The sequence below is a fragment of the Miniopterus natalensis genome, chromosome 6 (assembly GCF_054644295.1).
Source record: "Miniopterus natalensis isolate mMinNat1 chromosome 6, mMinNat1.hap1, whole genome shotgun sequence".
NCBI classification, from domain to species: Eukaryota; Metazoa; Chordata; class Mammalia; order Chiroptera; family Miniopteridae; genus Miniopterus; species Miniopterus natalensis.
The window spans coordinates 36,489,215-36,502,124 of NC_142086.1; the positions used below are offsets into that span (position 1 = coordinate 36,489,215).

General features: G+C 42.0%; 1 protein-coding gene across 1 annotated transcript in view; it reads left to right on the forward strand.

Moving 5' to 3' along the window:
- Nucleotides 1-10,021: 10,021 nt before the first annotated feature.
- Nucleotides 10,022-12,910, forward strand: part of TMPRSS7 (transmembrane serine protease 7) — a 35,779-nt gene continuing 32,890 nt past the window's right edge. Inside the window, exons 1-2 of the mRNA XM_087817867.1 lie at nt 10,022-10,127; nt 11,772-12,024. Of these exons, the coding sequence (XP_087673993.1) occupies nt 10,080-10,127; nt 11,772-12,024 (301 nt within the window). The 5' untranslated portion in view covers nt 10,022-10,079. The remainder of the gene's footprint in view (nt 10,128-11,771; nt 12,025-12,910) is intronic.

The following is a 12,910-nucleotide window of genomic DNA, read 5'->3' on the forward strand; positions in this document are numbered from 1 at the left end:
TTTTTCCTCTTTATTTCAAAATAGCTTTTTTCCCCTTGATAAAACTCGGTAAAATATCCAAGCAATTCAGGGAACAGAAAGACCCTTTATAATCCCATCATCCAGGATACACTGCCCACTGATTAGCACCTATGATTGTTGAATATTAAAATGCACTTGTGGCCCTGGCCAACGTGACTCAGTGGATAGAGAGTCGCTGAAGGGTCTGCAGTGACTGAAGGGTCTCAGGTTTGATCCCTGGTCAAGGGCATGTACCTGGGTTGCAGGTTCGATTTCCAGTTGGGGTGTGCTCGGGAGACAACCAGTGGATGAGTCTCTCTCACATCACATTGATGTTTCTCTCTTTCTTTCTCTCCCCTTCCTCTTTCCCTTCCACTCTCTCTGAGAATCAATGGAAAAAATATCTTTCAGTGAGGATTAACAGCAACAAAAATGTGCATGTGTAAACAGCATGTTTTTAGAAAATCTATATCTCTGTTATCCCTTGGCAGCAAACTAGTTTCTCTTTGCTATGACCTGTCCACTATGGAAGCTTCACAGAAATGGGAAGAACAGATACCTTCTCCCAGCAGGATGTGACTCACGGGGATGCCCCAACCAGGTAGAAAAAGGAAGCTGCTCCTTTCTACATGGAAAGCTCTTTTTTTTTTTTTTTTTTACTGAAAATCCATTGAATGGATGTATTACATTTCATTTAATTAATCTTTTAGAATTTTCCAAATTTCACCCTTAAAATTAATGCTTTAAAACATTCTTATACATATAGCTTAACAATAATTTCCTTAGGATAATTTCTTAGAGGCCAACTATCCATTTTTGAATAATAGTCTCAAATAACCATCCACAGCACCAGTGTACAGTCTCACCTGCAAAGTTTAAGTGTGGCTATTTCTCTATACTCTCATTAGTTTAAAAACATATTTGTGAATATTTTGAAAGACACCATCTGCCTACTAGAGTGTTGGTGGAACTTGATGTTCTTCCTGGGCAGCTGCAAAGGAATTTTATGATTACTGGCTTCTGGTCCCAAATCTCAGAATTTTTCATCTCTGCCAAAGAGCACACTAAATCCATGAACTGTTCATGCTTGTTAATGACTCTGTAAAGCACGCAGGGTTGATAGACAAAAGGGTCAACTGGTAAAAATAATATTGCAAAATATGGGACTAAAACATAAATTATCTTTCCAGAATTCAACTTAAATGTCTTAGACAAGAGAACCACAGCAAAATGTGGTTAATTGATTTGCCACTCAGCTAAATAGAAAATCTGATGTGGCTATGAGTCTATTATATATTCTCAAAATAAATATGTCAACTTTTATGGCCCTGAGCTAAGAATGTAAAACTATTTTGAAGGGCAAGGGTAAATCTCACTATGGTTCAGATGAGTTTAGGGCAAATATTGCCCTACTGACATTTATTTTAATGAAACACATTGAGTGGCCTTCTATTGGGTAAAGCTAAATATCCATTCTGGTTCCACATTCTTGGATCAATAATTCTTTGGGAGAACATTGCATCAGTCTTAAGACTGGATGAGCTTGGCTCACATAGAGTGCAAAAGGAAAGACTGCCTGAGAAGAAATCTTGCTTCAGAACAATTGAAGGAAAAAAATAATAACCTAAGAGAATTTCACTTGCAAGATATTTATTAAGCATCTACTAAATATCAGGTGTTATATATAATACATCTCCTCTAATGCTTATAACAATCTTGCAAGGTGAGTATTTACAAAGTTTTCCAAATAAGGAAAGTGAAGATTAGAGAGGTCAAAAGAACTGCCCAAGCTCGCACAATTAGTAAGAAGGGGAACTGGAATTTGAACCCTGAACATTATGATTCCAAAGTTTTATGAATTCCATTATGCAACACCGCCTTCTAGATCCTCGACACAGTGACAGGCTCTGGGGAATATCCAGGAGAAGATGAGGTCCCTCCCCTCCAGGAGCACTTAATCTTTCCCCAGTAGGGGCTCACAGGGAAGAGCTGTTCACAATTCAGGAAAGCAGCCATGATTTTCTGGACCCAGCTCAAAAGATGTGTTTAATTCCTTCCTGAGTTCAGAGCACCCTGTGTACATAGGTAACCAATACTTGATCAGAATTATTCCTGCAAAACCGTGTGCATGTTGTGTAAATCTTTCTTTTTGTTTGGAATCCTTTAATTAGGCCCAGGATTAGGATAAGATGAGTGAGGCACTCTCCTTGGGTATAAAATTTAATTTTGAGAGCAAACAAGGCTGCAATACTCCCCTCTGGTAAAAGAAATAAGAATGGAGAAACCAGGTCTTTAGCAATGTTGTATCCATCAATTCATAGTAATTAGTCAATGTCATTAACTCTTATTTAATTAGTACATTAGCCAAGATTTACTCAGCACCTGCTATCTGTCAGGCCCCACGCTACCCTCGGGGTTTTTGTGAGGAACAGGCTCCCTCAGCTGATGTGGGTTTATCAGGAAAAGTCAGGAATCAGCCCCCTACCTGCGCAGTCCTGCCTCGTGGCCCTGGATTACTGTGGGGAGCGATGACCCTCACAGCCTGATACCAGCCCGGGGGGGGGGGGGAAGGGGGGCAGATTCCATCCTTGCTGACTTGCTAAGATGCCAGGACATTTTCTCAGTGAGGCAGAAGAGCCTGAATCTTAAGAAAGGGAATTTGGCAGCTGTGGGTAATTGTTAGTTGGCGCTATCAAGGACTTCTAGTGACATTCAACTTGTGCAAGAAGTGCAAAAATGCCGTTTAAGATAACTTTTCGGTCCATTGGCGCAAACTGATGCACTGAATGATTACTTAGCACAGACATCCGCTCATGTGCCCTTCATGCTTGACAAGAAAAGCTAGAGGATGGCAGCACACGCCAGTAGGTCGGATGCACGGAGCCGCTGGGGAAAGGCAACCAGGCTCCACAGGAGGCCCCTGCATCCTGGTGCTGGCCCAAGAGCCCTCCCAACCGTGGTTTAGAGTTCTCACTAGAGATCGATAATAATGTGACAGCCGGGAGACCTGGCAAATGAACAGCCGTCTTAGACACCCGAAGGTTTTAGGGAAGCCTTGAGCAAATAAAGGTGGAAATGAATAAAAAATAATTTAGTAGCTAATGCTCCAGAAAGCACACAGACATTGTATGTATTGGCTGGAACAAAACCCGAACCTACAGTTGGTTTGTAATTAAAAGAAGAAAAACAAAAAAAGCAAAACACTGTTTCATACAACTGGCCTCAATCAAGGAAGGAAATGTCAGAGAGTCAAACCACTCTTGGGAGAAAGGGTCTAATTTAATTCTGAAATCGTTCTTTCTTCTGGGGGTGAGGGGCTTGGGAAGGGTAGGATTTTTACTTTGTCACATCACTGATGTTTTTATTTGGATTTTAGCTGTGCTCCCAAGCATCTGACTTTTGACAGAAATGACCAGAAAGTAGACTGAGGCATTTCTCCTCTGCCGTTTGCAAATTACATCAAGGCCACTGGGGCCTCTAATTGGGACTGAGTTGGGTTGATGAGCCAATAGTTTAATAAAGGTGTTTATTTCAGGTTCCAGAACGTGCACACAGCCTGTGGGGAAGTTGGTATGACAAGGCAGTAAACTCCAAAGAAGCTTGAAGAATGGAGCACCATAACAGAGATGAAATTGGTGGAGAAGCTAAACTAACTGTGCAGGGTAGGGCAGGACTGGACCCTGCTAAGAAGCGAGATGTTCTCCAGGACCGGTTAAGCAATGGGGTACACATTTAAAATGACTTTATTGCTCCTGGCCCTTTGTTTTCTCCTACTCTTATTTTTATTTCTGCTTTTTCTTCATACCTCCTTGTGCCAAGTTCATTTGATTCATCTGTTACATTTCATTCTATCATTATTGTTTTCATTTATTACTCAGTCATTTCTCCAATCCTATTCTTTCCATCTGATTAATCTAACTTTTACAGTTGGATTTTAAAAAGCATTCCTTTGTTATCTAGTGACCTTCACATAATTTCCGAAGTCAATACTTTTTAGTTCAGCAGATTCATTCCTTCATCAAACATTGAGCTGACTCAGCTCCTACAGCGAGCCAGATGCCTTGCAAGCTCAATATGTTGATAGCTTTCTGTGAGAAGCTGTTTACCAACTTGGGCCAATGTGGGCCCCCTAAGGTCTCTCTAGTTAAGGATGTGTTATAGAAAGACTTCTGAGCTAGTGCACCCAAGTGCCCCTTATTAGCTCAACCACATGTTTATATTAAATTGTGCAGTCTTTTTACCAGGTACCTAAAAAGGGAAAAGAGGTCTTTTTAATGTGTTCGCTAAGCCAGGAAGAATATAGGCATAAACTGTTACCCTCTTGTCCCCCCATTTACTGGTCTAGTGCAGGACAACCTCCTCTGACCGTTCGCCCTTGGTATTGACATGGCTGACCACGATGCTGTACTAATGGCTCCTCCTGGACCAGGACTCAGTCGTACTGTGCCATCCTCCCCCTCCTCACCATGGAGGGAAAAAGAGAAGAATATAATGGGGTTTAGGATAACATCTAGACAATACGGTTAGAATGCCACCTGCAGCTGCCTCAGGCTATGGCCAGGTTAGAGAATTTCTGCAGTGCTCTTAGAAGCAAGTTTACTCTATTGAAAGAGGCAATTCTCGAATAGTCTCTCCCACTCTTACAGACCTTGCAGGGTGTTATGGACTTAATTATGTCCCACCAAATTATATATTGAGGTCCTAACTGCCACTACCTTAGAATATGACTTTATTTCAGATATAATTGGTTAAGATGAGGTCATATCAGAGGAGGGTGGGTCCTTAATCCAATATGGCTGGTGTAGTTATTAGAAGAGAAGAGACACAGAGACACATGAGTGGAGGATCCCATGTGACAACTAAGAGAGGTAGAGACTGAAGTGTTATAGCTGAAAGCCAAGGAGCTCCAAGGAGCACCAGCTACCACCAGGAGCTAGGAAGAGGCAAGGTGGGATTCTTCCCTACAGAGTTCAGACATGGCTTTCTAGCCTCCAGAACTGTGAGACAATCCATTTCTGTTATTTTAAACCACAGTCTGTCATGGCAGCCCCAGGAAACAGATGTACTGTGTGTGCCAAGAATGCAATGTCCTGATGGCTCTCTGTCTTGGTTATTTTTCCGGGTATGTTTTGGGAGCAACTTGAAGCATGAGTTAATCTCTCAGTCAATGGGTAGGCTTACTTATAACTTGCTATAATAATGGTATTTCCCCAAGCTCAGCGTTCCTCAGCTGTGACATAAACGGCAATCACCTGAACCATATTGTGTCAGTCCTGTGGGACTTAAGGGAAAAAGGAAGCCAATGCAACCGTGCTGTACTCACGCTGTTTGCTGAGCCTTCAGTCTTGTGTCTTCTACCACCATCCATGTCACAGGCTAACTTACTAGCTTGTAAATAAGGTAAGCCAATCTCACATGCAACTGATTCCTGAAGGGGCCTTCCCCCCAGGCTCTCAAGGCTATTACATCAAAGAGGCTAATACAGGAGGGACCTTGTTTTCAAGGCTTTTGGAGACAGGCTATACATATGGCAAAGCCAAATAACCAAGACAACATGAAAGATGTTGATTATTATAACATTATTTAATTTTCATGTACTGGTTTATATAATAAAACTTTTAAGTAAAGGAAAAGAATTGTAGAAAAGCTTGCAGGAGAGCTACAAGTAAGGCGGTGAAAGTGTCAGGGCTTGAATAATGTAACGTGCCCTGGGGTGCAAGATTCAGAGCAGAGGGCTGCTAATAGCAGCCTCCTCTATGATTCTGTGGCATCTTGTTGACACCTCTTTGAGACCACTTCTTACATAATATTGTCATCAGTAGCTTGCATGACTGCTTCCTCAATTGAGAATTTTTTAAAAGGTAGTTATATATTTAATTCATTTAAAAAATATTTGGCATCTGTCACATGGTAGGCATGCAATAAACGTTGAGTAAACAGATGTATGGGTGAATAAATGGATGAATAAAGATTGAAAATGTATTATTTGAAAGAGCGAATTTAGTTGATATGACAGGTGGGCACAGGAAGGTGGCATGGTGTCCCACCGAGGAAGACCTTAATGCCAGGATAAAGGGACTGAACAAAAGGAGACCGGGCTGTGATTGACAAATATGTAGGTGACATTAGAGTTATTTTAGGAAGATTTGGCTAGTGGTGATATGCACCTGTGAGGGATGAGCCTAGAGGAAGAAAACCAGTTAAGGGGATACTACAATAGTCCCAATCTAAGGGTTCTCTAAGATGTCCCCTATAGTTTCATTTTTCTAAAAGATCCATGGGATGTGACACAAAGGATTAAAAGGATGCTCCCTGGGAGTCAGAAGGGAAAGGGAAGCCATGATCACTGTCATGTGAGTTTATTACAGGACACTGAGTGTGATAGTGTTAAATGGCTGGCTGGCTTCCCAGGCTCCTGGGAAACCTTATGAGTCCTCAGGATTCACTCTCCTGCTGCAGAGAGCTCGGTGTTGACTGATGATCAGATGGCACCTCAGCACATGGCCATTTATCATAATAGAGAAAAGTGGGTCCTAAGTGACAGAAACGAACTTTATCAGTTATGGGAGAGCTGACCTCTCCTCTGGTTAGACAAGGATGGAGGTGTCACCCCCACTGCAAAGTGCCTTCTAGTCCAGGGGCTCAGAACCTTGCTCAGGTTAGATCGGTGACTTGGCCCTACCTCCAGGCCTTCAGATGCACTGAGCTTGCCTTTGGGACAGAAGACTGAAATATTTAGAATGTTTCTGTGTGTTGAATTGATTTATTGGATAAGTTATGCACTCCCAACGACCGCTGCCGTATTCAATGGGGAAGTATTTCTCCTTCGATCCAGTTCACTGCACGCTCTCTGCTTGGCTGGCCAGAAGGCCGACGCCTCCCTCACTTCCTTCTGCACAGGGGCCTTTGTTCCTGGAAAGGAATAAAAACCTTCACTGCCTTTCCAGCTGTTCAAGATGGGAAGCATCGGCCTGCAGCTGACCATTGTGACTGCTTTTGGTCTTGTGTTCTGGGATCAAAGGGGCTCTGTGCCAGAATGTTCACGAGCGAGACAGCAACAAGGGGGCGGATGCGTGCTCGCTCACCAAGACTTCACCTTGTACCTCAGCTTTTATTGCCTCTCAAAACCAGTGGCTTCTCTGGAGTACTTGCCTCCTGCAGGTGATAATTCCTCCCCCCAACACCTTGTCAAAAAAAAGTTGCAAACATACAGTTGAAAGAATTCTATAGTGTAAATGCATATACTCACACCTACACTCTACCATTAGCATTTGCTATACTTGCTTTATCATACATCTGTCCATCTAGAGTCAATCATTCTTTTACAGCCCTTGTCTCTACACAATGAAAACATTTTCAGTAATAGTTATGAAATAAAATAAATAATAAAATGGCTAGAAAAACACAGTGAACAATTTATTTGACTTTGTATGTATAACTACTTTAGTAAAAACAAGTTAACAAAACAGATATTGCATACAAAACATTCCACGTGAAGATATCGCACCTTGCAGTTCACACTCTGTATGACATTCATACTTATTAAAAGATGAGTAATAAAAATGCGCTCATTTGGCCCAGCCAGGCGTGGCTCAGCAGTTGAGCGTCGACCTAGGATCCAGGCGATCGGGGTTCGATTCCCCGTCAGGGCACATGCCCGGGTTGCGGGCTGCAGCCGATAAATGACTCTCATCATTGATGTTTCTATATCTCTCTCTCCATCTCCTTTCCTCTCTCTGAAATCAATAAAGATATATTAAAAAATAAATAAAATTATTTAAAAAAAATGCGCTCATTTGAAGCTTACATATACATGTATTATTAACATTCAGTTATAATAGCAACAATTATTTAAAACATATACCAGTCAAAGATTTTTTTCAGAGAGGAGTATTTTATCACTGACATTATTTAGAATTGCTGGAAAATGGTGCTAAAAAAAAAAAAAAAAAAGCCTATAGCAGGTTTTATGACTGCTTTTAAATTCTCTACGTATAGTGCAGCCTCCTAGGATTTGCCACCCCTTCCCATTCCTGGTGATGTCAAAGAAAAACAGAGCCAGACACTAGTGAAAGGCAGTAAAGACAGATTTTACTCACTCCTATCGCAATACGTGAAAGAGACTTCATGACAGAACTGAGCTCACTTCCAAGTACAGTAAAGAGAGCTGTTGATTTATGGCCAATGAGCAGAAAGAGGGGCCAGTGGATAGAAAATTAATAAGAGGGGACATCAAGGGCAGGGGAATTCTTGATCAAGGCAGGCCAACGATTTGTATATTGAGTTGGGGATTGAGGAACTTGTTCAAATATCAAGGCGGAGATTCTCACTAAACTGACATCAGGATTCTTGCTACAACTGGCTGTGCAGATGAAAAACAAGGCCCAAGGACAGGCCTAGTCAAAAAGGTCCCGGACACCTGGCTGGCGAGGCTCAGTTGATTAAGCGTTGCTCTGTGCACCAACATGTCCCCGGTTCGGTTCCCAGTCAGGGCACATACCCAGGTGGTGGGTTCAGTCCCGGGTCGGGGCGCATATATAAGGCAACCAATTGATGTTTCTCACATCAATGTTTCTCTTTCTCCCCCTCTCCCTTCCTCTCTCTTAAAAGAAAAAAAATCAATAAAAACATATATATATATGTATTTTATTTAAAAAGGTAGACTCAGAGGAGCCTGTCTAATGTTTGATTCTTAGGAAAGAGTCCTTGTCAGTGACCACTGCCCAGGGCATATGGTCAACTTACATTGGTGAAATAAGTTGTTCTAGAAATAAGGAAAATAATACAGAAAGGATGGGTAATTAAAGAGGACTTCATTTTTAAATATCCCAATGTTATAATTAAAAAGTCTAAAGCATTATTAATCATTTCATCAGTGCTATTAATAAATCATAAAAGCCAGGAAGGGAATTTGTACTACGTGACATAATTTTTTTTGTCATTCTGTCTTTACTCACTAATCTTTAACCACTTTCAGCAGGCAGTTTCTCACTTGCTTTCTTATGACCAGCCTTTAAATGATAAGGAAGTTTGTGCCTGGGTCAGCAGAGCAGTATTTCTTCTTTAAAGGGCAATCCACTAGCTCTGGCCAGTGTGGCTCAGTCAGTTGGAGCATCCTCTCGTGTACCAAAGAGTCATGGGTTCAATTCCTGATCAGAGCACATACCCAGGTTGCAGATTCGGTCCCCGGTCGGGTGCATACAGGAGGTGGCCGTCTCTCTCACACTTAGATGTTTCTCTCTTTCTAGAATCAATAGCAACCTATCCTCAGGTGAGGGTTTTAAAAAGAAAAGAAAGGAGCGATTGATTAGTTTTCCATTGATGCCCAGTGCCTGCAGGGAAGCACGTCCTTGTCACAAGGACAAGGTGTGTGATGTATGAGCAATCCTAGCCTTTTCCCTTCCCCTGCCTCCTGAGCAAAATTCTGACAAGGCCCCTCACCACTTCCCTCCTCTCCCCAGCTTGAACCGAATTCAGGTCGATGTGGGGGAGAAGGGGAGAGATGGGAACAGGAGACTTTTATCCAAAAGGGCCTGGGTTTACTGAGGATTGCAAGAGGAGGGGGAGGAAAAGGGGGGGAAAAATCCTCTTGACAGGGATTTTCAGAGGGTAGCTGGAAAGCCGAGAGCTAAATTGGAGACAAGCTTCCAGAGCAAGAGCAATGGGATGTGGGGATCTGTAAGAAGTGGAGCCGAGGGTTATAAATTAGATCTTTTAATATTCTTTAGTAGAGGCTGGCAAAAATTTAAATGATTTGTAAATATTTGGGGGTTGTTGGACAGTATCCTTGCGAGGCAACCTTGCCCTGAGGCTCAGCTCTGAGGGGCCTGACTCACATTAGAGTTACATTAAGAAACCTTTAGTTTGGGGTGCAAAGCTGACTGCTAGGTCCCTTTAACATTCACTATATAGCAATGAGGCAGCTTCAGTTTCTGAACTGGACCCGGTGGAGGTAAATTGATTCCTTTCCTCTGAAAGCTAGCTTGAACGCGGTGACCAGTTCTTCTCAAGCGAGAATGTGAGGGAGTGAGAGCTGGCTGTGAGACACCGTTGGAGGCTCACATGCGGAACTCCTAAAAATGGACAAAGAAAACAATGATGTTTCATCCAAGCCTGCTGACGTGAATGTAAGTACCGCATGGGAAGCGTCCTCTGTTACTTGAGTGCCACTTATTGTTGACCCTGTTAGTGAAATGAGACCATGTTACTATATAAAAATAAGGGGAACAATAATGAAATACCTTCCCCTCCTCCGTTACTTAATGGATTTTACAAATGTGGGCTTGTTTTGAAGTGCTGTACTTGGCAACTGACGTGCAGCTGTTTTTCTAAAACTCCAGGGAAATTGTACTGATCTCTACACAAATTCCACTTTAAAATTTAATCAGTGCTAACTGAGACTGCCTATAATGTGTTCCTGCACTCAAGGCCCCAACCCTGGCCTTGTCAGTTCTATGCGTGCTGGCATTTCTATGTGTTTTCCTCTTTTATTTCTTTGGGGGGGATATTTGAAAGTAGCTTCACACCGTAATCAACTCATCCTGCAGTGGGATGTTTTTCTCTTTAGAAATATCATCCTCAGTCCTGCAGGACATCACACGAAATGAGGTCTAGTCTCGTTCAGTTTCACCAGGAGGGACATTTCACTCCAGGGGATGACAACGGTGTTTGGCAAAAAAGAATGGGGGAGCCATGAATAATTCAGGATGTACTTGCCACATATTATCCCACGGATTGGTAGGAGCAAAGGCCAGAAGACATGTGCTTTGAAGGGAGGGGTAAGAGAGAGGAACAGGGAATGAGAGAGCTCTTAGGAGAGCTCAGAAGAGAGATTATTTCTTTGGAGTTGGTGTTCTAGATTGTTGCCTTTAAGAGAATGTGTGGTTAAAAGTCATTTCATCACTGGAGTTTAGTTACCCTGACATGTATAAATCTCTCCTCCAAAGAAGCTAAACTCTCGCATACATTATTAAAGAATTCACGGGATCAAATGGCAGAGGGTTGAGGAGAAAGAAAGAAAAGAGGGGAAAGAGTTAAATAATGTATTTTTCCCTCTGGCATATAACATTTTGCACATGAATACAGTAAAGCCAATAATTTTCTCTGAGCTCTCTCTTTAATTCTTTATTTTGTAATCACCCTTTCGTTTGTGATTGAGGTACGGATCAGTGCAGTGACTGGCATAAACGGGCATGCATGTGCGGCAAAGGTGAAACAAGCACCTTGATCCCATCCTACTCACCGCAATGTCAGCCTTCACTCCTTCCTCCTACCGCTCAGTCCTGAAGCCATAATTAGGAAATCGACTCATTTCTCTGAGGAACTTTTATTGTTATTTTCAAACTCGTTTCAGCCCAGAAGAACTTGGTCATGGGAGAAGGGCTATTTTAATACAAACATTTTAAATACACACGCATCTTCACAGCTGTGTACACAGGAATCGACCCACAGAGAATCCTAACCTCCTGACCTTCAGTTCCTCTAGTCTACACTCTATGAAATTCAGGCCTATCCGCTCCAGCATCTATTTAGCCAAACTGGGGAGTTGAGGAGAGGACCTGGGAACCATTTCACTGGAGTTCACATAATGTCTGTGTGTTTTTTCTGATCTTCAATGTGTGATCGATGCAAGTCAATTTATTGCATTTAAGTTAATCATTTGACTGACATATTTAGACATTTTAGCACCAAGATTCTCTTTACTGAGTGATTCCATTTAAGCTCTAGACTACTTCTAATTAATAATACATCTTTTTTTTTTTTTTTTAAAGATATCCAATATCTCAGTTCAGGTGGTCAGTGCCCCAGGGAAGCTGCCAGGGAGACCAGCGAGACCACCAGTGAGACCACCAGGGAGACCACCAGGGAGACGACCACCGAGAAAACCCATCAACAAAGCCAAACCCAAGAAGCAACCCAAGAAGAAAGCTCCCTTTTGGAATGTCCAGAACAAAATCATTCTCTTCACGGTGTTTTTATTCATTCTGGCAGTCATAGCCTGGACTCTTCTGTGGCTCTACATCAGTGAGTTAAAATCTACCTTCCATTGGGTTTGGGCTTACCCTGCGAGGTCAGCAGGAGAAATGCAGGCCAGATCTGACCCTGGGTGTTTCTGATAGACTTTTCTTATTTCTCAGACTAATAGCCATTTCTGAAACTCTTGAGGTTTTTGGAGGAAGAAACCAGAATATTCTGTCCCCTTTCTTCTTTCCCTACTACTGCTTTGTTCCCACAGGTGAGCAAGAGGAGCAGAGATGGGAGATAGGATGAAAAGAGCTGAGGAGGGTGCTCAGGAGCAAACTTTCACTAGTTCAGAAATGTAATCCATTTAGTCCAATTTTAGCTTTAGAAATGAATGGAATGCTAAGCTGTTTCATTTCCTCATTCCACCCACTGCCCGTTTCTAGGCAACCTGATATTCCAGCTCTCTGAGCTTCATTGTACTCGTGAGCCTTTCTTTCCTCTGTTTTTATGTTTTTGTCTATCTGATTGATTGGATGGGAGTCATAGCTAAATTCTTCCATAGAGAATACTAACCCATGCAGAGCAGCAACTGTAGCCTTTGTTGACTTATGCTAGACTTCCCACTCTATACATCTTAATATGTTTAATACAGGATATGTGTTCTATCAAGGATATTAAAATTTGTTTGGAAAGCAAGATTTATAGGTAAAGAAATTAATGAATATTGTCTTGAGCAGTTCAGGTCACCTATAATTTATGTGGCACAATGCAAGACATCAGGCATACCAAGATGCATCTCCTCCTTTCAAAAACTCACAGATTTTCTACTTTCAAAAAACTCACAGTTTAGTGCTGCAAGAGCATGAGAGTTTATTTTTTGTTTATTTGTTTGGTGTGTTTTTTGTTTAAGTAATCACTTTATAATCATAGAAAAGAGACAACCAAC